At 22.9% G+C, this 24,503-nt stretch overlaps 1 protein-coding gene across 1 annotated transcript; it reads right to left on the bottom strand.

The window, feature by feature from the left end:
- Positions 1-8,014: 8,014 nt before the first annotated feature.
- LOC129611821 (uncharacterized) lies at positions 8,015-8,990 on the bottom strand. Its single transcript, XM_055525198.1, has one exon. The coding sequence runs from the start codon at positions 8,988-8,990 to the stop codon at positions 8,100-8,102; it is 891 nt and encodes a 296-aa protein (XP_055381173.1). The 3' UTR covers positions 8,015-8,099.
- Positions 8,991-24,503: the final 15,513 nt, after the last annotated feature.

Raw genomic sequence — 24,503 nt, 5'->3', positions numbered from 1 at the left:
TGCTATAAATGATGGGCTCTGAAGTAGAGTGGCGTAACAGACATTTAGGTTTTATTGGGAAAAGAGCACTTTAAAAAAGAGCAAATATACTTAGAAATTATTGTTACATACAAATATGATCTTTTACTTGTTTTTGCCTTCTTGTGACGTTTCCTTGGATATATTTAAAATTTTTATAATATAACGTAAAAATTAGCGAGAAAAATGTAAAATGCTTTACAACAAAGAATATTTTACAAGTTTTTTAACATTCTTACAACTTATTAAAATTTTATAGGCACTCATAAAATTTTTGTAATTTAAACTGCCAAAATTAGCCTAACGAACAATTTTAATAAATCCGCTATCCTTTTCAAAAATTTTAATAAAATGAATAGAAAAGAATCAAATTTCGAACTAGAAATTAATATAACCGATTCTAAAAGAAATATACGATATATAAAATGAGCACAATCGTTTGCATTAATAAAAAAAAACACCGTTTCAAATTGTAAGTTACGCCATTCTCATTCTAGGCCCTATCTTGCGTATTTCTTTAATTTGTAAATCCATACAAACATATGCACATTATATGAAGACATAAACACATACGCATGGTAAAGGTACTCGTATTTATGCCAATGTCTAAGGTAAAAAAATTTTTTCTTATATTTTACGAATTCAAAAAGAAAATTAAATTAAAAAAAAAAAGACAAAACGTCTGATACATGAAAATTATTTTATAAGAAATTCCAAAGTACTTTTTCTTTAATAAAAATAAAAATAATAAAAAAAAATTCATTTGTAAAATTTGAATTATTTTAGAGATGATATTATGAACAGAGTGTATCCGTCTTGTTGGTTTATTATCTACATACATACATCCATAATTATGAAAATTTCCGTTTCTCTAAATTATTTAAATAAAAATAATAATAAAAAACTAAAAAATAAAAAAAAAAATAAAAATTTCACCAAAAATTTCTTTGTGTTCGTTCGTTCGTTGCTCTTCATCTTGACATTTTTTATGCTTTTTTTTCTGTTTTCATTTTTACGCTTTTATTATTAATTTGCAGTATACGTATGTACATATGTACATAAATACATGCATACATACATATTAAATACGATGAATAATTTTTTTATTTTTTTTTTCTCTGTGTTTTTTGAATAAATTTATTTAATTTATTTTCATCTAAAATTTAGATTATTTTTTTTTATATTATTAATTACTTTCTCATTTTTATTATTTTTTTTTAACTATTTTATAACATCAAAAAAAAAACAACAACAAAATTTGTGTTAGAAATGAATATACAACATCATGAAATGAATTAAAATGTTATTTTGGCTGAAGATGAAGTGAATAAAAAAAATTAAGACAACAATAAAGAATAATAAAAAAAACAACAACAAATTGACTACCATTATTCAACTAAAAACGCGATATATAAAAAAATATTATACAAAGTTACAAACATTTGCATATGTGTGTTTGTAATAATATAAAATTTTACCAAAAAAAAAATATTAGAAATCTGTAGACATTTTTTTGCTAACGGCCTTCTTATACTTTTCTTTTATAATATTTTTCTATAGTAAATTTTTTTTTTATTATCATTTTATACTTGGGTATTTTTTATACATAGCACAATAATATTTTTAACCACAATAATAATAATTCATAATTTATTATAATAATAACAATATAATAACAATAATAATCACAACAGTAATGCTAAAGTAAAAGTTTAAAAATAAAAGAGAGAGAGAAAAGAAAAAAAAAGGCTCTTTATTAAAACATGAAATTTTAGACGATTTTAAGTGGTGAATTTTTGATGAAATCATAATAATAAATATAAAAGAGCTTGTGAGCGGGAGAGAGCGGAATGGAATAGAAATAAAAAAATATATTATAGTGCTGTTGTGTTATTGAAATTAAAGTTTTTATGTATATTCATTCATAAAACCAGAAAAACAAAAAAGGAAAAAAAAAATTTCACATTTTCTTTTCTTTTTTTTTGTGATTCAAATAAAATATTTTAGATACTATTTATAATGACTTTTGTAGCAATGGTATGAATAGGGAATAAAACAGGATCTAGAAATAGAGATTAAGTAAAAGAGAAAAAACAAATGCATACCATTTTTATTATTATTTTTTTGTTATTTTTTATGAAATACGATTTACGAATGCTTAAACAGGTGAAACTTTCTATTTTTTTATGTTTAGTTTTATTGTGGCACTTATGTTTGACTCTGATATTTTGCTCCCTAATTAATTATGTATGTTTTTATAATAAACACTACACTATTCCTAAATGTTATTTTTTAAAGGTGACATTTTATGTATTTGCATATTTAAATTAATTCATCTTACATACTCATATATATATATATATACATATGTATTATGTTTTATAACAATATGAAAGTAATCACATAATTTATATTTTTTATTATAAAAAGCTTCAAATAAGCCTAATTATTATGATTGTGGTGAAGACTGATAAAAATTACATGATAAAAAAGATCGTATAATAATAAAATGTATAATATATACAGACATACATACATAAATAAATATAAATTTAGTTTCATTTTCAATGATTAATTTTTAACTTTCATTTTTCAAATTTAGTTTTTTTTTCTTTCTTTTTCACTTTTTTTGGTTTTTTTATCACCTTTTAAAATTTATTTTATGTGATTTATTAAAGATTTATTATGATATTTTTTTATAAATATACGTATAATGCTACATATATAGAATGTTTTGCCATATACATACTTACATATTATGTACGCATATAAGAATTGGAATGGAATTTATGGAATTTTATCAAATAAATTTTGAAAAAGGGAAAGTAAATTAATTTTATTATTTTATTTATTTATGGATGAGTTTAAGAGTTTTTTCTTTTCTAATTATAAATAAATTGTGTTTTTTTTTTAGGAAATATTTGAAAATAATCGTATTTTTATATTATTTATAAATTTTGTAATAATGTTGTAGTAATTTTATAGCAAAACAAAGGTCCGGTTTCTAAATTGAATAAAATTTGATTTAACACAAGATTAAAAATTGAAGACATTTTTGTGATATGATGAAAAAAAAATGCATGATTTTAAAGAAATAATTTCATATTTGTTATTAATTAATTTAATAGGTATATAATTCATTTCCATTAAAATATTTGATTTATAGAATAGCAGTAGCGCGCAAAATTAGGACACACAGTATGGTGTCGAATAATTGAAATATTTATTTTGAATTTTTGAAAATTCTTAGGGCACTTAAATAATTTATGTGTATATTGAATTAATATCGATTTTTTTTTATTATTTTGTATTTATTAAATTGATTTATGTATTAGTTACATTGTAACACTTGCTAATTTTCTCAAATATTTTTAATTTCTTTAAAAATTGAAGTAAAAGCGTGTCACAATATTCTTAATAATTAAAAACGAATCTACCTAAAAATGATTTTAGAAAAACCTGAATTTCAAATTATAAATACATTTCGAGATATTTGATTAAATTTTCCGAATTAAAAAAAATTTTGCTGTTCATAATTATTGTGCAATAATTTTTTTATAAACTAAACTGTATACACATACATAATATAAAAATATAAGTTGTTACAATATTGTTTTATTGCTAACTTGAATAAAATTAGTAATATTAAGTAAAACAAGAAAATTAATCAATATACTTAACAAAGACAATGCAAATTTCCTGACGAATTGACAATTAATATTTCCAGTTTTTGCCTCCAAATTTTCTTCTTTCCCAAAAATTTTGTTCTGGAATTTTTTTCTGGAAAAAAAACACTCAATTTCATATATGAAAATTAAACTCTGAAATTAAAATTTGAAAAAAATACAAAAAAAAAAAATAATAAAAATAATAAAAAACTCACGGATTTTCTTTTTTCTTTCAATTTTATTTCTCTTTTTCTTTCAAGAATTTCTATTACTATTTTACAATTTGATCATACAAATATTACTTACTGCTTTCTTTTATTTTTTTTTTATTTTTTTTATTTTTTAAATTTTTTCGTTCTTTTCTACTGATGAAAATTTTAATACAAGTTTTTTTTTTCAAATTTCTTTTTCTTTTATTATTATTTTTAATGAAACAACGAAATAAAATATTGTAAAATAAAAATTTGTCTTTTAAATAAAAATTAAAATACACAAAATTGAGAAGAATATGAGAAGAAGAGAAAAAATTATTGAAATAATGAAATAAATAAAAAAAAATAACAGTAATTATCAGTCGAAAATGAAATTAAAATAAAAAATTAAATAAAAAAAAATCCCTAAAGAAAATTCTAAATAGTGTTTATGAGTAAAATAAAAGCAGAAAAAAAACAATTAAATATAAAATTGTAAACTGTTAAAAAGACAAGAATTAGAAAACTGTAAAAGTAAATTAAATGAAAACTTGTTAAAATACTATAGAAATTGAATTTATATGTAAGAAGAGAGAAAAAATTACGTAATTAGAAATTTAAATGAGAAAATAAGAAAATTAGTACAATTTAATTAAATATTAATATAAACGATAGTAAATGTGACAATAGTGTTTTCACTTTTGAGTAAAATATGTGATAAAACCAAGTAAGAACGTAGATATAAGAAATATATAGATGAAAATAAATAATTTAGGAAAACAAAATTAAAAATTTCACAATTAAAAAATTTTATCAACATATTTTTAAACAGAATTTAAATTAAAATTAAAAATATGAAACAAACACATTTATTTTATTCTACCATTATGTATACAATAAAAAAAATCAATAAAAATAAGAGAACAAAACAGATTAATTATGAAATGTGAGAGTTAGGCTCTAGTTAAGAAGTTAATTCAGTAAATGAGAACTAAAATGAAAAACGAAATACTCAAGAATAATATTTTCAAAATTTACATACCCAGAGAGAAATCAATATTTTTTTTTTAGACAGAAATACAGTTTGAAAGAGTTTTAACATGAAACAAAAAAAAAATATTATTATTGCTCTTTAAATTTTTGTTTTTCCTTACTCTATATAATTTAACTATATTGGCAAGTAATATTTTCTCTGATATTTTATAAACAGAAACTAACATTACTTTTAACAAAATAACAAAACCAAAAGCTAAAATAATAAAGTAAAAAAAAAATCAAAACACAAAAAAAAAGCAATGAAACGTGTATGACATGTAAGAATAAAATAACATTTAGAGTTCTTTTACATTATTGAGTTTAAATGAGAAAAATTGCTAGCATGCAAATGCAAAATATATGCATATTAAGTTTTATAATATTTTATAGAAAATATAAGAGATTAACAATGTACGTATATAGTGAAAAAGCAAATGAAATGAATAAAAATTTAAATTGAATAATTGAATTATATTGGAAGAATAATAATAAAAAAAAAATAAGAACACAATAATAAGAAAAAGTAAGTTATTGAAGTTAATATGAAATAAATGAAAATTAATTTTTTTTTGTTTCTGTTTATGATAATTAACATATTGCATGACAGTTATGATATGCATTTATGGCAGTATATAGTTATTTTTATAGGAAACAGAGTAATGTTATAGAAAATGAGAAAAAAATGCAAAAAAAAGTAGTATTAACCTATATTATTATTATTATTAGAGATAAAATGTTTTTAGAACAGAGAGAGAAAACATTTCTAGTATATAGCGGCACTGATAGATGTTTTATATTAGAGATGAACTTATCTATATGAAGAAGATATAAGAAGATTAATAAAAAATTATATGAAAAAATATATACAAAAGATTTTACAAAATTAAAATGAAATACATGTACTCGTATAGATAATAAATATATAGAAGAAATATGAAATATATGTTATATATATAGAATTAATACTAATTTAAATGAGAAATTTAGATATAAAAAATTAGAAAGTTTTAAATTTAAAATGAAATTTGTTAATATGAAGAATCTGTTTGTATGTATATCTGATAATTTTCTGTTGATCCTTTTCTTACATTCTCTGTCAACTACTTAAAATATAATTTGTATACATTATTATTATTACAAAAAATAAATGTGCATGCTTTAATTTAAAAATAATTAGTCTTTTAAAATTAAAATTAAAATTAAAATTAAATACAATAGTTTACAATTTCATAAATAAAGAAAAAAAAGAAAACAAAATTATACTTATAAGAAATTTCATAGTTTAAAAGAATATTAAAAATAAAAAGTATATTTTTACTTTAGAGAATTTAGACTAAAGATTTTGAAAAAATACAAGACTAAGTTTTATAAATACACATATATATATATATATACGTTTATAGTAGAAATAGAGATAATTTTATAATTACCAAAAATAAAATAATTAAAAAAAACAAAATAAAAATAAATTAAAAAATAATATAAAAAAGGCAAGACTAGATGAAATTTACCTAATACAGAATAGAATGAACATTACATTGATACAAGCTACTTGTTATACATATAAATTATCTATATATATATATATATTTAATTATATAAATACTAAAATTTATAAATATATTATTCGTTTTTAAAGAAAATATAGAAGTTGCGTTTCATTTATTTTTTTTATATTTAATACGCATCAAATGTGTGTGTTTTTGTGTGTATAATAAAATTTAAAATATTAAAATTGAAAATTTTTTTCGTTTTTTTTTTTTTTTGCACAAAATTGAAAGGAAGAAATAAAATTTGATCTTTTTCAATAATTTAAAATAATAAATTATAGATGTTTTTTTTTTTAAATAATAATTTATATAAATATATAAATAAATAATTTAACCAAAAATTTGAAATTTTAATAAATATTAAATATTTATAAATAAATTGAAAAATAACAAAAATATATTAAATATATTTATAAGAAGCAAAAAAAACACCTAATTCAATAAATAAAATAAATATTTTAAATTAATTTCTTTTCGTAATTTTCGTTTTTTTTTTCATACTTTTCTTTAAATAAATAAAAAAAAAATAATTTATTAAATTAAAAACAAATATTAATAAAATAAAATAAAAAAATTAATGTGAAAATTTCGACTAAATACGTATTTATAAATATTTAATTTCACAAAAAATAAAATAAATTTTTGTTTCGGGTATATACGGTCTTTAAAATTAATTTATAAAAATATTGGAGTATTGCAAAGGTACTATGAAAATATTAAAAAAATTTCATATTTTTTTATTCAAAATAATTAATATTTTCATTTCTATCGTCTCTCTCTCTCTCTTTATTTCTCTAAAACTAACGAAAAGAGAGAAAGAGATTCTTTTATTTTAATATATTTTTTATATTTTATAATTTTATTTAATAAATATTTCTTCCATAATATGCACTTCTTATTTTCATTGTTATTTCATTCTTTAAATGCAAATAATTTTATATAAAATATATTTATTATTTTAATATATAATTTATTCGTTTGTTTGTTTTTTTTCTATTTTTCAATAATTTAAAATAAATATACGCAATATTATTATACTTTTATTTTAAATATACTTAAATTTCTTATTGAAATAGTTTTTTTTTCCCCGCAAAGAAAAAAAGAAAATTATTTCACTTTTGCATGTCGTCGAACAAAATATTAAAAAAAATATTAAAAATTCAAAATTAATGAACAAAAAAAAAATTACATTATAAATTAAGTTATTTAAAAAAAAAACTAAGAAAAATTAAAAAAAAAAAAATAAAAAAATTCAATATTAAATTAAAAAATTTTTCAAAAATTACAATTTCAATTCAAATTCTTAAAAATTACCCCTAAATTCTTAGAAGCTTTAAAAGAATTTAAATAAGTCTATTTATAAATAACATTATTATTTTTATATTTATACTTGTTTAAAAACAAAAAAAAAAAAATAATTGATAAGAAAGAACCTCGATAAAAATAAAACATTCATCTCAGCCCTTTTTTAAAAACGTTTTTCCATTATACTTATCAGATAATCTTTTGTGTTTTTGTGTGTGTGTGTGTTTATGTATATGTATTATTTTTCTTTTGTTTTTATTTCGTCCATTTTTTTTGTTTTAGTTTTTTTTTTTATTATATTGTATTTTCATTGTTTTTCTTTAAATCTTAATTTATTGTTGTGGCTGTTGTTGTTGTAATTGTTGTGGTTTTTGTGCAGCATATGCTAAATCTTGAGCATCAATTGAACGTCCCCATCCACCATGCCCACTGCTACCATAACCACCAACATCACCACCAGCACTATAACCTCCAGCATATGAATCATGACTTGCTGAATGACTTGATGAATGATGTGGATGTGCTACAACTTCATATGTAACATGTTTCTCTTGACTTAATAATTTTTTCAAACCAATAATTGCTGATAATACTAATGCAATTTTACCAATTAATAATGCTTTACCAGCAATTAATGCAATTGCACCCAATAATAATGGTAATAATGCAGCTGCTTTTAATGCAACTAATGCTAATATAGGACCCAAAATTTTAGCTGCTTTCTTTTTTTTACCTCTTGATTCTTCGACACCATTTAATGTATTATTATCATCACCAAATAAACTATCTGATACATCTTCAAGTGCTCGACCAGTTGATGATACAGCATTAACAATATCAGCACCATTTAATTCAACTTTAATTGTATGTGATTGTAAAAAATTTGATACACGATTTAATAATAATGATTCAATTGAATCATCAGCAGATATAGCACGTGGAGCACCACCTGTATTATCTGGACTACCCGGAGTTTTAACAACTGTAACACCTTCAGTTAATGCAAATTGATCACGTGCACCTAATACTTTATCAACAAAATTAAATAATTTATATTTTACACATGACACTGAATCCTTCCTTAAACAATCATTATAGATGCTATCCATAATATCAGTTTCACCATTGCCAATTGCATTTCTAGCATGGCCACGAGATTCTTCAGCTGGTAAAGCTAATACTAATCCAATACAACATATTAATGTAATATATTTTGTATACATTTTTATAAAATTATTCTTAACTTTTTTATTATATTTATTTTCTTTTTGTTTTTATAATTTTAAATTAATTTATTTTTTTTTTACAATTAAAAATATATGCAATTTGGTTTCACTTTTATTTTTTTAATTATAAAATTTAACTAATTTTTGTCTTTTATTCTGAAAGGTCTTTTTTTTTTAATATTTTTGTAACACTATTTTAATTTTAGAAAGCAAAACTTTTCTTATTTTTTCTTTGTACTATAAGCAATTTTTTTTTTACAGGTAATGTCGCCGAATGGAAGTGCAAGGATGATTTGATACGATTTCCCAATGTAACATCCAATTTATATAGGCTACGTATAAAACTTCTTTGATTATATACCCCACCAAATATGGCTTTCCCCAAAAAAACAAAAAGAAAGATATGAAAAAGAAATGAAGCCAACAACAAAAAGTATAAACAACAATAATAAACTTACCATCAACATACCAAAAATTCTTCTTCAACATTTTTATCTCAACTCTTTTTTAACGACTTCTTTGATAAGCGGCGGCTTATTATAAGCTTCAACTTATAAAATGGCTAAAATTTTCAAGGTTTTTATTTTTTCTTATAGATTTTCTTTATTTATAAACTTAAATTATACACGTTCATTATTATTTTATTCTATGCATCGAAGTGATAAAACTTACCTACATACATACTCGTACATATTTTAAACATAAGAAAATATTCAATGGAGAAATTGTAAAACTGAAGTGCGAGAAGAAAGCTTCAAAAAGAAGAAAAGAAAATATTCACCAATAAAAACAACAACAAATATTATAAACTTGTATTTCTCTCTCTCTCTTTTGTTTTTTTTTTTTGTTTTTATTTTTCTCTTTTGTTTCTTACAATAGTTTGTAATAATAATCATTGTATTGTAATATAATTATTAAAGCTAACTATCATCACACTTGCGCTACTGCTACAAGTTTTATTATTTGTACAATTATATTATTATTTTTGCCTATATATTAAATATCACATATGTATGCACATATGTATAACTCTGTATTAATATACGCTAATGTTAATTAAATTCGATATCACATATGTAGATATATATTAAGGAATTTTCCCCAGCCTAACTGTTATAACATTGTGATATTTCTAAATTGATTGATGAAGAAGTGTATTAACCTTACGTTAAGGTACAAATATTAAAAATAATAATGAAAAAGATATAAGAAAAGAAAATCATGTAACCATGTGGTAGATATGTGACGAACTTTTGCAAAAGAGAATTTTCTTTTAAAATACAAAAAAAAAATTAAAATAAAATACAAAATAGAAATGAAACAAAAAATTTATAAAAACAGTAATAAAAACGTGTTTATTTTATCAACAGTATAAGCGGTTCTAATACTTAATATATGCGGTGTACTACATACATATGTAAATACATATGTATATGTAACATGAATGTTTGATACTAGCATTCAAATTATGTACAGAAATATATAGCTACTTAATAAAAAATTTAAAATATAAAATACTACATACTGTTATTTTTATTACAATCTTTAAAGTTTTATACATACATACATATTGTTTTTAAAACAACATATACCTATTTTCGTTGTAACACTATTTTATATCATCTGAAATAGTGAATAGTGAACAGGTAATACCTTTAAGTCGGCTTTGATATAATGACGACTGCTTTAACAGTCAAGTTCATGGGAGTATTGAAAATACTTCTACATTATATACTATATATAAATATATTATTTACATACACAGGTACCTACACTTATTTAAGCTACTAGACAGGGTTTACTATGAAATGGTATTAATGAAATTTTTATTCAGTCTTCATACAAAATGTTTAATACCTTTAACTAAATTTTGATATTTCTTTAATTTTCTGTCTTTCTTTTTTTTCGTTAAAAAACTGTTATTAATTTGATTTGTTATTTTTTTTTTCGTTTTATAAACTTTTAAATATATTTACATAATGATCACACAATGAGGTTTTCCTTTTAATCTAGACAGCTTGGTGCAACTTGCAGTCAAAAAAGCATTTAATTATGAATAGCTTTATAATATGAAAGTTAAAAAAAATGAAATTTGTTTGTATCTATGTGTGCAGTATGGTTTTTGAAAAAATGAAAAAAGGTTTAATGAATTAAAATAATTTCGAAATAGTTTATAATACAATTTTAAATTTTGACTGAGAAACTACTTAATCTTTATAGAAAATTGCGGTTGAAAATAATAAAGGAATAAAGTGTTAGTAATATCAATCCAATTTAATTTAGCTTAAAGTTTAATATTATAATATTATTTATATGCAATTTTGTTAAATTTGTGCATTCATCAGCAAAATGTTCTATAATAAAAAATGAATAATCTTTAATTAATTATAATTTATTAATTTTAAATGTATTTAATTTAGTTTAGTAATTTTGTAAATTTTATAATTTGTTCAATAATATTTTAATTTTTTCATATTTTATAAATCAACTTAATATTTTGTTTTCAGTGACAAATTAGTATTATTGTGTTCTTAATACTTATATATAAGCAATAGAAAAATAAACACATAATAGTCGTATTTAATGGATTATATAATTGGCGCTCTTCAATTTTAATTATTTTAAATTTTAAGCGAAAGAAAAATAAATATGAAATAAAAGACTTAAGGGAGAAACTTTCATATGCAATGCGATAAGAATTAATACTCAGTAAAGGTATGCCTGTGAGTATACAGAATTACAATCACAGAGAAAATGAAATTACCATAATATTACATTTTAAGATATGTTTTACCAAGTACGTTTCAGTAATAAGTTTACTATTATCAGTAATCAGTTTGCTATCAGTATCGGTAATCAGTTTACTATTAAGTACGTATCAGTAATAAGTATATCATGAGTATATCACTAAGTAATAACTTAAAATAACTGAGAATATGTAAATTTTTGCGGGAGTATATTTTTTATGTTCCCTGATGGAAATTCTCATTAGACAATATTAGTGCGATTTTATTAAATTTAATTCCATTGTACATGCTACCATTAATAAAAAGGATGTTGTATAATAGATAATAAAATTAAGCTTATACATTCATTTAAAAATTAAGAAACTTTATAATATTTCTTATATTTTAAACGAGATTGTAAAATATAGAATTTACTAAAAATATTGCTATTCAACTTATGATATTTTAAAAATTTGAATATTTTTAACTTAAGAAAAAGAACAAAAAATAAATTTAAAAATAGCAATATTTATCAACGGCATAGAACAGAAATAGAATTTGTTAATTTAAAAATGATTTGCCGTTTTCGTAAATTCAAAATGTACAAAATTTTCTTTATGAATGCAGCTTCAACGAACACTGTATCTGAAATGAGCCTTTGTAAATGTAAAACGCGGGTAAAATTTGTGAAAATTATGAAAATTCAATTTTTAGTTTGCATGTTTTTCATTCAAAATTTTATAGTAATTAAATAAATTAATTACATACATTTGGTAATTTAAGTGACACATGGTAAATTTTGAAAAAAATTTGCTGACAAAATTTGATATTTGCGAATAGATATTCAATTTGACGGACGTACTATTTCAAAATTCAAATTTGGTGATAATTTTTATAGTCTTTTTTTATATACAATATATATTTTTTTCGAAAATTTATTTATAATAATATTCATATTTCCTTTTTAGGTCAATATCTCTCTTATTGAAATTATATCATGTGATAAAATAACCCAAAAACCACTTGAAAACATTTTATTATTAAAATTCTCTCTCTCTCTATATCGTATGTAATATGCATGTATTGAAAATTAAATAAAAAGAAAAGTAAAAAAGTCATTTAAGAATGAAAGTATCATAAATTAATTAAAAATCGCCCATCATAATTAGAAAATCAATGAAGGATGAAAGTTACTTTTTTATTTTAATTTTTGATTTTTTATGACAAAATCATTTCTTTTTTACATTAAAATTACATGGTACAAAAATTAAGAATTTTTATTTTTGAGTAAAAAAATGAAAAATTTTAAAAAAGAAATGAAACATCATAAATTTTATAATGTAAAAATTGGAAAAAAAGGAAAAAACAAGAAAAAAATTAAATTATCTTGCAAAATTATTCAGAAGGTCATCATATCAAAGATTTCACTTAAAGATAAATTTAAAAATATCAAAAAAGAAAAAACAAAAAAACAACAATTTATATAAATTTTTTTTTGTTATTTTGTTCTTTATTTTTCGTTTGGATAATGCAGATGAAATTCAAACCGGCCAACCAGCAAAACAGGACATTATAACTGGACTTAATTTACTTTCTGTGTCCAAAGTGAAATTATTTTTTGAATTTTTTCTTCACTTTTTTTATCTTTTTTTTTATTTTTATTTTTTAAACGAAATTCCAGGAAACCGAAAATTAATGCATGCACATATTTTCTTATATACCATGAACACAGGAGTGGGTATGAGTTTTTTAATTTTTTTTTTCCTTTTGATTTTGTTTTAATCAGAAACAAGTATACCGCAACTTGTTGTTCATTTACCAAATTTGCAACATAAATTTGTATTTTTTTTTCTGTTTTGTTACTGTTTTGTTTTTTCTGATTTTTATTGCTGTGCGTTTTACTTGTAAATATAAAATTTTTGAATTAAAATATAAAAAGTCAGCCTAAAGGGGTGTGTAGAGTGGCTAATTTTATATAAGTAAAATGAAAAATAAATAAAACGGCAGAAAAACAAAAAAAAAAAACAATTTACAAAAATAAAAGCAAAAATTATCAAAATATTGCCGCTAAGATCCGAGAAAACTAAAAATAATTTTAATAACTTTCTCATCTTTTGAATTTTATTTTGGAATTTTGTTTTTTTTTTTTCTTTTTTACACACATGCACAAACGTATTAGTGTAATTACAAAAATATTTTTGAAATTTTCGCGAAAGTATTTTATATTTATATTTTATATGTATGTAATATTAATTTTTTTTAAATAATTTTTAATAGATCCTCTTTTACATAGAAACATTAAGAAAAAAAAAAATAAAAACAAAAACTGAAAATGATTAAGTTTGCACATAGTTAAACTTGAAGTTTTTATCAAAAATCGAACATAATTTTTTTTATGATTTTTTATTTTCCTTTTTATTTAAATAAGTTGTAATTATTTGGCACTTTGATTACATACTTTCTCTTCGGTGTATCATTGATGAAGATCTTCAATATTCTAAATTTGAAAATTTTACTTTTTCGGGAATTTACCCATACGGCTTTTTACTCGTGTACAATGTATATTTTCAGTGCCTATACGCAAGTGAAATTGTTAATTTTCAAAAATTTTAAAAGCAATTAAAAATGTTGATTTTGCTCTTTGCCAAATTTGAATACCCCCTGTTTTAGGTCCACTTTGTCTTAACTCAAAATTTTAAAACTTACACTATTGGTAAACATATTAGATTATTATTAAGGTAGTACCTTCCAAATAGCTTTTATATTATTAAAATTTGAAATCTAGTTGTAGTCTTAATAATAAATTGCAAAATTCGTGTGCAAAGCTTGTTAATTCAATCATAAGTGTAGGATTATAGTAATTTGTTCAATAGTTATACATACATAATATTTTTATCTTTATTTCGAATATATCAACTTTTTCGCTTTATAGAATTTTGAAAATTTATCGAAAAATAATTATAATGCCCGAACATAACTATAACATAACGAACACTAATAACATAATTCACAACAGCCCTATCATGAGTTTTGGTCGTAGCTCCGAAATTCGGAAAATTACGAATTTCATATTCTCAATTCCAAATTACTAGAATTCCACTACGAATATTTTTCATAGAGTATTCATAAGTTGCGTCCGTAATAAAAATAACCCTCAAAAGTCTACGAAAAAAATAATCACACGTAATAAGCAATTTAAATATAGAAGTTGTTTTAAATTTCAAATTTTCAATTTTTTTGTTTAAATTTCAATTCTTCCAACACAACTACCATGAAAGGAAATGAATTCATATTTGTTAAAAATTTTTTTTTAACAAATATGAATTCATGAAACATTTATATGAAACTTTTATATGAAACATTTGACAGTTAAAATAAAATATGTAATGATTTTAACACTCCGAAAAATAATGTTGCCATTGATTCATAACCTCTACGAAAGGAATTTGTGATCTTTTTAAAGTCTACGTCGTAGCTAAGTCCGTAATTCGTAGAATTCTATTAGTGTAATTCTTGATAGGGCTGATTGGCGTAATGAGCCTCTATTTGAGAATGCAAATTTCCGAAATTTTAAAGAGTCTTGCGAAATGTTACAATACATAATAAATATTTTTGGATTCGTATATGTTAATTTTTTTTAGTCTAAAATCTGAGCTCTTATAAGTATTTGCTTTTAGTAGGTATTTGAATTATAAATGATAATCCTTGTACAGGATGAAATTTGTACAAAAAATTTCTTCAGTGTCAACTCTTGCAATTTTTTATACTCTTTATTTTAAGAAATAACAACCTTATTATCTTATACATCTAATTTTATAAGATAAATAAGGTTTTCCATTGAAATTTTTACTCAATTTTACTCAATATAAGCATTTTCGTTGTTATCCCAAAGCGTATTAAATAATTTTCGTTAGAAATTTTCATGAACTTTTTGGAAATGTAAGTTTGTGAAAAAATGTTTGTGAAAAAATGTTTGTTAAAAAATCTACATTTTGGTACACTGTGAAAAGAAATCTTTATACTAAACTATCAACATTTCCATGAATAATTTAATATTTTTATAAATCCAATTTCAACTAGCAATGAAATCGTTTCCGTTTTATTTCCTGCTATTTTAAGTGTCCTATTTCATGCAGTAAAAATACAAATTTAATGCGATTTCCGAAAAGTTTCAATTGCATATGAAAGATAAACCGAATAATAAAAAATTCAAAATTGGAAAATATTTTTTGAGATTAAAAAAAAAAAATAAATCACTTATGCTGGCATAGATTTCATAGTGATTAATCAAATAAGCGCAAAAAATGGAATTTCGCACTATTGTTAAAAGCTTAAATCAACTAAAATGTGAAATGTTTTAATAAATTTATTAATTAATATGTACATACATTATTCTATAAATAAATTAATTTAAGTAACACAATTGAAAATAAAATTTTTGAAAATTAAAAATTTGTTTTATTTATTTAGGTTAATATTTTTATTGTTACAATATATTAATTCAAGACAACAATAAAGTTGAAAAAATTTTCTATTGAAAATTAAATAAATTAAAATACGAGAAAAGATAGAGTTGAGCCTGTCAAGTGTACTCTGTGATGCCCCTAAAGAATATTTTCAGGAAAGTGACACTCTCAACGCTGTCACCAGGAACTAATATACCGGCATCCATCCAATCCTCTTGAAGAAGTACAGCAGATCCCCCAGATGTAGTCCTAAGAGCTTATCAATTGATCGTACAGATATCCGCACAGTAAACGTCTTCTCCTTTGCATCAGACTGAGGTATGTGTTGCTCGTGCTCCACCCTAATATCCCGGAAACCCTCGCAAACATACGATGAGGAAGTGCCAATTCCATTTGCCATCTTTCCCAATAAATAGAGTTCCGTTAAACCATAATACTGAAATTCCTTTTGCATAATGCCAAGTAAACCTTTTATTCTTGTCCAGTCTCTCTTCGGTCACAGAGTCTTTGTAGTATCAGAGGCCCTTCAAAGTTTTTGACACGAGCATCAAGCTATCAAGCTAAGCAAAAAATATTTTATAATTTTAAATTTTCCGCCAATCGTTAAAATAATTGTATATGCAAATTCCATTTTATTTCATATATAATTAAATTTATTTTAAGACTTCACTTACGAATTCCTGGGTAAAAAGAAACGAAATTGATAGCAATCAAGTGAACTGATATTGGAATGAATTGATTATTAGACAAGCACTTAAACCTTGCCAAATATACTTCAAAAGAATACAGTTTTAATTCATACGTTAAAAAGGTAGCGAAAACCCTTTGTTGATTTTTTGTAATTTTTGATTGTCTATGTATAAAGAATGATTATTTGTCTTGCTATTGCCATGAAAGAAAAATTCTTTAGCTCGTGAAACCTTATTTATGTACCAACAATTTGTGCCACTTTGCAAAAAAAGCTATGCATTTTTTCTTATTTAGCAGTTTAATTAATTACAATGACGTTTACTATATGAACTTTAATACATTCATTGACAGCCGTCAATCTTAAAAAAAAAAGAGAACTATTCATTTTTGTTCAGTACACTTTTTTTTTTTAATCTTTCAACGTCATTCACATGCATGGTGCTACTTTTCAAAGTAATTAAAATTTTATAAAAAGAATTCTTTGCAAATAAAATAATTGAAAATTGATTTATTGATTTTTAAAGACACTAAAAAATAATAGTGTCTTTTGTCTTAAAAAAATGAAATTACTTTTCGGTATTTTATGCCAATGAACGGATTAAGTGAAATTTGAGAAAAACTTTTACTTAAAGAAAATTTTAAATTAAAATCTGCTCATAAAAATTTACTCCAGGTTATAGAGGCAGAACCAATTTGATTTAGGAATGTGATTAACAATTTATAATTTTCTGAATTAAAAATTTATTAATAAACGAGATACCAAAATTATATTGAATTTAATTAAAATAAATTTTCGATTAATCGGAAAAATTTATTTTGACAAGGTTTTTGAAAGGGTTTATCAAGATATTATACTGACATATAAGCTGTCGACGTGCAAGTCCATTTGAAAAAAATGTGAATGTAAATGTATAAATAAAATTATATAAAAACTCTCCTATTTTCCACTTCGATAATAATTGAAGTAGTAGTTTAAAATCTAAGAATTTGCACTCAACAGTAATAGTTTTAGCATGAATTAGCAACCTAGCATGATGCTTTCTCAAAAAAAAGTGTAAAAGTAAACGAATTGAAGAAGAGGAAAATTTTGTATTTCGATTTATTTATTTATTGTTCTGACAATACGGTAAAGCAACTGATCTGCTTCGGAAGCGGATTTGTGGAATACCGATTGAGATCTTCTGACGGCTGATATACTGCAATTTGTCAGAGTCCTAGATAAAGTGCTAACGTAGACGGGGACGGAAATCATGAAAGATCCTATATGTTGACGTGTGAAGCGCCTAGGGACTTCATTCCGGTCTTCTTTACTTCCAATTAAAAAAATATCACATTATACCACACACATCAATAAACAGACACTGAATGTAAAAGTCACTGGTGAATAACTTAGTAAATTTTTTTTCATAAAAAAAAGATTTTGTTTATTCTTATCTACAAAACAGAAGCGATCATAAATTGACTTTAAAAATGTTCTATAAGTCGCAATAATGAAAATATTTAACAGATTTGTAAACGTTTTGATGCGCATATTTTTGCAGAAATTGTAAACCTTACCAATATGTAATGGAGTAAAAGTAACAATCATACACAAATTTTCCGTTTAACTTATGACTACAACAATAGTTCGCACACTATTGGAAAAATCCGCTACTGTTGACTCGTAATTGGTGACTCGCTCATATTTGTAGGTCGAAATTTATAAAAATAATATTCTATTTATTATTAGAGGCATGAAATAAATGAACTTCCGCTGTAATATATGTAAGATTGATTTTATTAATAAACAAAAATTTTGGTAAGAGACATTAAAAATATTCCTCTTCTGACTTTCACTATTACTAAGAAATGTACCCATACAAATTTTTTCCATACAATTATATGTACGTACTACTGATTAAATAAAGTTTCTCATTACAATTCAAAATGTAGATTTTTTCGGCTAGCATTGTGTGCAACAAAGTGAGGTATTGTGATCTCACCAAAAATATCACATACTAAGTTACCGAGGGAAGCGCAAAAAAATTGTTCTTAACCAAGTGTGATAAAAAATCTGTGAATTGGATGAATTTATATTAGGCGCCGATTTTACACTTATAACCGAATATGTAATAAATGCATTTGTTTGTACTCCTAACGAAGTATAAAATTACAAGCAGTTGGGAATGTCGTTGTTCTGTTTTTATCTTAAAATATGAAATAAATTTACGTAAAAGATTTTCAATCTGCTATGTGAGTCTTTTCTCAGTTTATTAAAATACAGTAATATTATTTGGAAACTAAAAAGCATAAATTTTTTTTCTGCGTTTAAAATTTTAGAAAAATTTTAAATCTACAGAACCTACTAACCTAATATAGATTTATTCATATTGTATGAATATGACGTGTGATATTAAATATTTTTATTCTCTGTATATTGTGTTGAATCGTAACATATAGTCGTACGTATACATACCGTAAGAAAAAAAAAACCATTAAAATTTTTGCATTTCGGTTAACTTGAAGATGCAGCATTTTGTATATTCGAATTATTCTTTTGAATAATTCAGAAATGTACTCGTATGTGTATTAAGAAATAATAATTATAGAAAAGAAGAATGAGAAATGAAAAGTTGGAAAGTATAATTGCTTAGCAAATAATAAAAATATGTACGTAATTTTGTATTTTACAATTTTATCCACGTGCCAATGGAAGCTAGTTGAAAAAATATAGACGTAAAATCAAAATTAATTTTTTCGTATAATTTTGTTTGTTTTGTTTTTTTTTTAATAAATGAATCGTCGTAGAAAAAAAGTAAATCAGTTCAACTTTTGTTCCAAATTTAAAAAATTCAATATTTTTTTTTGCAATTACAACTTTCTTTAAAGTTGACAGTACTATAAAACTAGTAACACAGTCATAGTTGTTTTCAATTTGATTTTCACAATCCTTTTATATTAATTTTAATATTCGCACAGAGTGTGTACGTTAATGTTGTTTTTTATATGAATTATAATTTACGAACATACAAAATTATTATTCGTCTCTTTAGAAGGCGTTTCAATATTTTATCCTAGAACATAGTATAAAATATCCTTGGAACATAGTATTGTTATATTCTTGAAAAGTAGAGCTTATGGAAAAATTAGCAAATTATAGTAGCAACTCAATACCGAAACTAATATGTAATTATTTACTCAATTACAAAAGAACAAAGGAGAACAGAGAAGAATCATTTCCGAATTACAACATTCAAATGTATTGGGTAAGAGTATGGTTTTCTGCAACATTTCGTTAATGTACCAAAAATTAAGAAAATGCTCGTAAAGTCTCTAAAATTGTCAATTATGATATTTCACTTAAATCTATTGAAAATAAGTGTTGGTGTATGGCAACCCGCCTATTTTATGTGTGTAGACGCCTTTTCTTTAAACCTTTTAAAGATTTTTTTCAACACCGATTGAACGAAAGTTGTAGAAATGTCAGAGAAATATTATTTTCTACATGCAACTATGACAATTACTGTTTAAAACAATTTGAAAAACAATTTTTCAGTAATTGCCTCATACCTCTGTAGCTCAATTCAAGTATAGAACAGTCAATATCACTGATTTTGAATCGCGTTTGGAGAGGAAAATTTTTTAATCGAAACTTGTTCCTTTGATTCATATTTTCTGCAGCTGTTTTAACCGACTTACTTTGTTTACTTCTTTGTTGAGATTTGTTACCGATATTTTTCTACATATTTGGTGAATTTTCAATTTCCTGCAGCTACTTTGCTTGGGAAGTCCTAGTTCCAGAGGATTAATCATTTTTAATACGAATGTGTGTGCTGTAAAAATATACATCTTTGCAGAATTTCAACTCCCTAACTCTTAGATTGACTAAAAATTTTATATACTTTATCGGGTCCCAAATCTACTCTTCATACTATAGCTGGGTATAAAAGCAAAAAAATTAAAATGAAAGAACGTATACAGAAAAGAATAAACAACCCGAATTCAAATGATTTTTTTAAAGAAAGACAAGTATGCCTCAGTAAAGTATACGCTGACATTCGCAGTGCGCATTTAACTCGCCTGTGCATTCAATAAAACTGACTTCAAATTTTTAAATTATTCTACTTTTATATGCTACGTTCGATTTTGTTGATTATTTTATTGAAAATTTTTAATTTTCGTATGCTTTTTGCAGTTTAATCTAAAGCAAATTGTGAATATGTTTTTTATAATTATTAAATATGTAATGAAATCCTGTACATACACGAGTGCACTATACTTTAAATACTCAATTACTTATAGCATATTCTACTATTGTGGGCTTACAGATATTAAATAAAGATATAATTGCAAAGACAAGTATTAAATTTTCACTTAACTGGCTTTAAGAAATTCTTTTCTCCGTTTTTGTTTTTTATCAAGTTTAAAAAAAAAATCGTTCAAGACTAGTTGTGCGTGAAAATGATTGTAAATGAAATTAATTTTCCTCTTATATTTTTTTTATGAATGAAAATACATACTTAATTTTATCCTTTTTTGGGTGACAAAGTTCAATAACTGGAAATAATAAACGGTAAAAAAAATTTATATGTATTAAAAGTGTCGTAATGGAAATTGACAGCAAAAAAAAAAAACAATTTTTGTTTTCTTATTTTTATTTTTTAATTGCTTAATACAAAGTTGATTATCGCGGCTATATATAAATGCTTTGATAATATGTTTTGTGTTCATTTACCTTTCTATTTACATTAATGTGATTGTAACATTAATTTTTATAAAATGCAAGTATTAAAATTTTTAAGCAACCGATAAACTGTTATTGAATGCTAAAAATAGTATGGCAATAAATAAAAATTACTTGAGCCGTCGTCTTCAGTAATTCTTTTTTTTTTATTTTAGAACTCTCTATAGTTTAACTGGGTGAATAAATTCGTTGAAAAGTTTTAGGAAACTCTGTTGTTACATTGCTTCCTGTTTTCTCCTTTTTTTTCCGTTTATGAATGCCGTAACAAGAATACAAATAGTTGTATATTATACCTACAGACTTGAAATACAGAAAATTTGATCAGATTTAGTGGGAAAAGTTTCAAAGAATTTTCCCTTCCGAACCCGAATGACTTCCTTGAGTTTTTTTTAATTGCAGTCGAAAATACATCCATATGAAATACCAGTACAGCGGGTTGAAAGATGCTCTGGCAATTTATAATTTTTTTAGAGCCATTTTTTGAAAAACGATTCTGGCAGCTCGCAGGATCAAAACAGATTCTGAAGGAAAACTAGTATAAAAATACTTTTTAATAAAAATAGTCATTTAAAGTTATACAAGGGTCTGAAATACTGTTTGAAAACTTAATAATTGATTTTGTATGCCGCTTCACATTGCAACAAAGACTCATATTTCAGCAGGCTCTAAATTCTTCACAAGAATTGCAAAATTAAATTTGGTTAATTTTAAAATGCTTATAGGATTTTTTTTTAATTTTAATTATAATTAATTTTTAAAATGAAAACATTTTCGGAAACAGTCAATCCATATATGAATATTTTAAAGGTTACAGTCCTTGCGATCAGGTTTTCATTAATATTTTTTATTCTGTTTTTTTTTTTTTGTTCATTTTGAAAATTGCTTTCTTTTTCATATATTATTAACCGGTTTGCATTTGCATCATCAATTACAGTTTTACATCAGTAAATATTTTTCATTTTAAAAATCAATATTTATTTTGTTGTCATCGCTTCTTTATTGATGTTATACATTATTACACATGTAAAAACATATATGTATGTATAGGTATGTATGAGAATATGAATTGTTTGTAACTATGGGAAAAATCATGAATTGAATTTTTAATTTGCTTGATGAGAAAGTAAACGCAAATAAATAAAAAAAAAATTCACCTTTAACTATGTATGTAGGTACAACAAAATGACAGTGTACATCATTTAATTCGTATTCGTTGTAAATTAAATATGCAATAATGTTTTAAATGTTATACGTTCAAAATGTTTTATATTTTAATTTTCACTTTTAATGAAATTTCTTTAAAATGATTTTAGTTTTTGTTTTAATTTTTTTGCTTTAAACTGCTGAAATTCATTTTTATTTTTTTTTGTTTTTAAGTAAAAGGAATCGTTTTGTTTCATTATGTAAATGTTCGTACAAATTCTTTGTATATTTTTGTATCAGTTTAGTTTATCTCCGTATAGCACTATAATGTTACACCAATTTATGAATAACAAATACATAATTATTATGCATGATTTCAAAAAAAAGAAAAAGAAAAATAATTTCGCTTTTGCTCTATTTTAGTGCATAATTAGTTTTAGGTACTTTTTGAAAAATAAAAATGAAATTTTAAAGCTTGCATAAATTGGTAATGATAATTTTTTATTAAGTATGCCAGTCAGCAACCACTATGCTATAGATTTCTAAATGAATTAGAAACCATAAGCTTATAACGTAATTGGAAATGGTTACAATTTTAGTAAGAAGAAAAGGATGAAGTTTAAAACATTTAATGGAAATTTGAATTTGGAAAGTTTTATTTTTTTTTTTATAGTTTTGATAAACCATTCACAAAAATATTGATAGCGCCACTTGCCTAATATAAATCGCTGACTACCGTTAGATTTGCTTAAATTTTGATAATTTTTTTCGTAAATTATGTAGCTATGCTCTTGCGAAATTTTAATGTGTTCTCTCATTGAAATTTTAAATTTCTAAAATACGGTGATTCTATCGATTTCCCATAGAATCACTATCCTGAGTACAATCACATTTAATATGAGTATAACAGTTTGTTTCTTAAATTGGATCAAATTGGTTTTTAAATTGTAAATAAATAAATTGACAGATGTCGAGAAACCTAAATGTATTCATCGTATATGTATTCGTATATGTATTTACGTCGTAGATGTATTCATATATGAATATTTATACTCGTTAGCATCTCATACGTACATAGCTTCCCAAAAACTGTTATATGAAAGATTTTTAGAAGTAAATATGTATTTAAAACCACTTAATATGTTTTTAAGTAAATTATTAATTCACAAAATTTATAGATATTAAAATTTTAATTGTAAATTTTTATTATTTGTTGGACTGAAGTACACACAATTAAAGTTCATAATTAATTATAAATTAAAGAATTTTAATGGAAGTGAAGTACTTTAATATTAAAATACCAAGAACAATACTGTATAAATTCAGAACAACTTCGACGTTTGTCCATTTTTATTCAACAATATTAATGTATAACACTTTCATTGTATCTATAATGAAAGGCAATTTTTGAATTCTACTAAAAGAAATACTTAATTGGAAATTTTGTGTAAAAATTTTTTATCTAATTTTGATTCCAAAAGAAAATAATTTTTTTTTTATTTGTTCTCAATTTCAATATAATGCATGTATCATATATATTTGTGCATAATGTATGTACAATTATATTTTCAGTAATCTAATTTGAAAAAAAAAAAATTTCAAAATGGCGCAACTTAAATGTGCAACCTGTGAATTCAAGATGAAAAAAATGAAAACAAAACAAATTCAGAAAAACGAAAAACGCTTTCTCTGGTCAAAATGTGTCGCAACTTGCAATGGCAGTAAATTTATGTACATATGTATGTATGTATGTACATGCTGT

The sequence above is a fragment of the Condylostylus longicornis genome, unplaced genomic scaffold (assembly GCF_029603195.1).
Source record: "Condylostylus longicornis isolate FDR11 unplaced genomic scaffold, ASM2960319v2 ptg000004l, whole genome shotgun sequence".
In the NCBI taxonomy this organism is placed as follows: Eukaryota; Metazoa; Arthropoda; class Insecta; order Diptera; family Dolichopodidae; genus Condylostylus; species Condylostylus longicornis.
The sequence above is the reverse complement of the archived record's forward strand: the minus strand, read 5'-3'. Positions and strand labels throughout refer to the sequence as shown.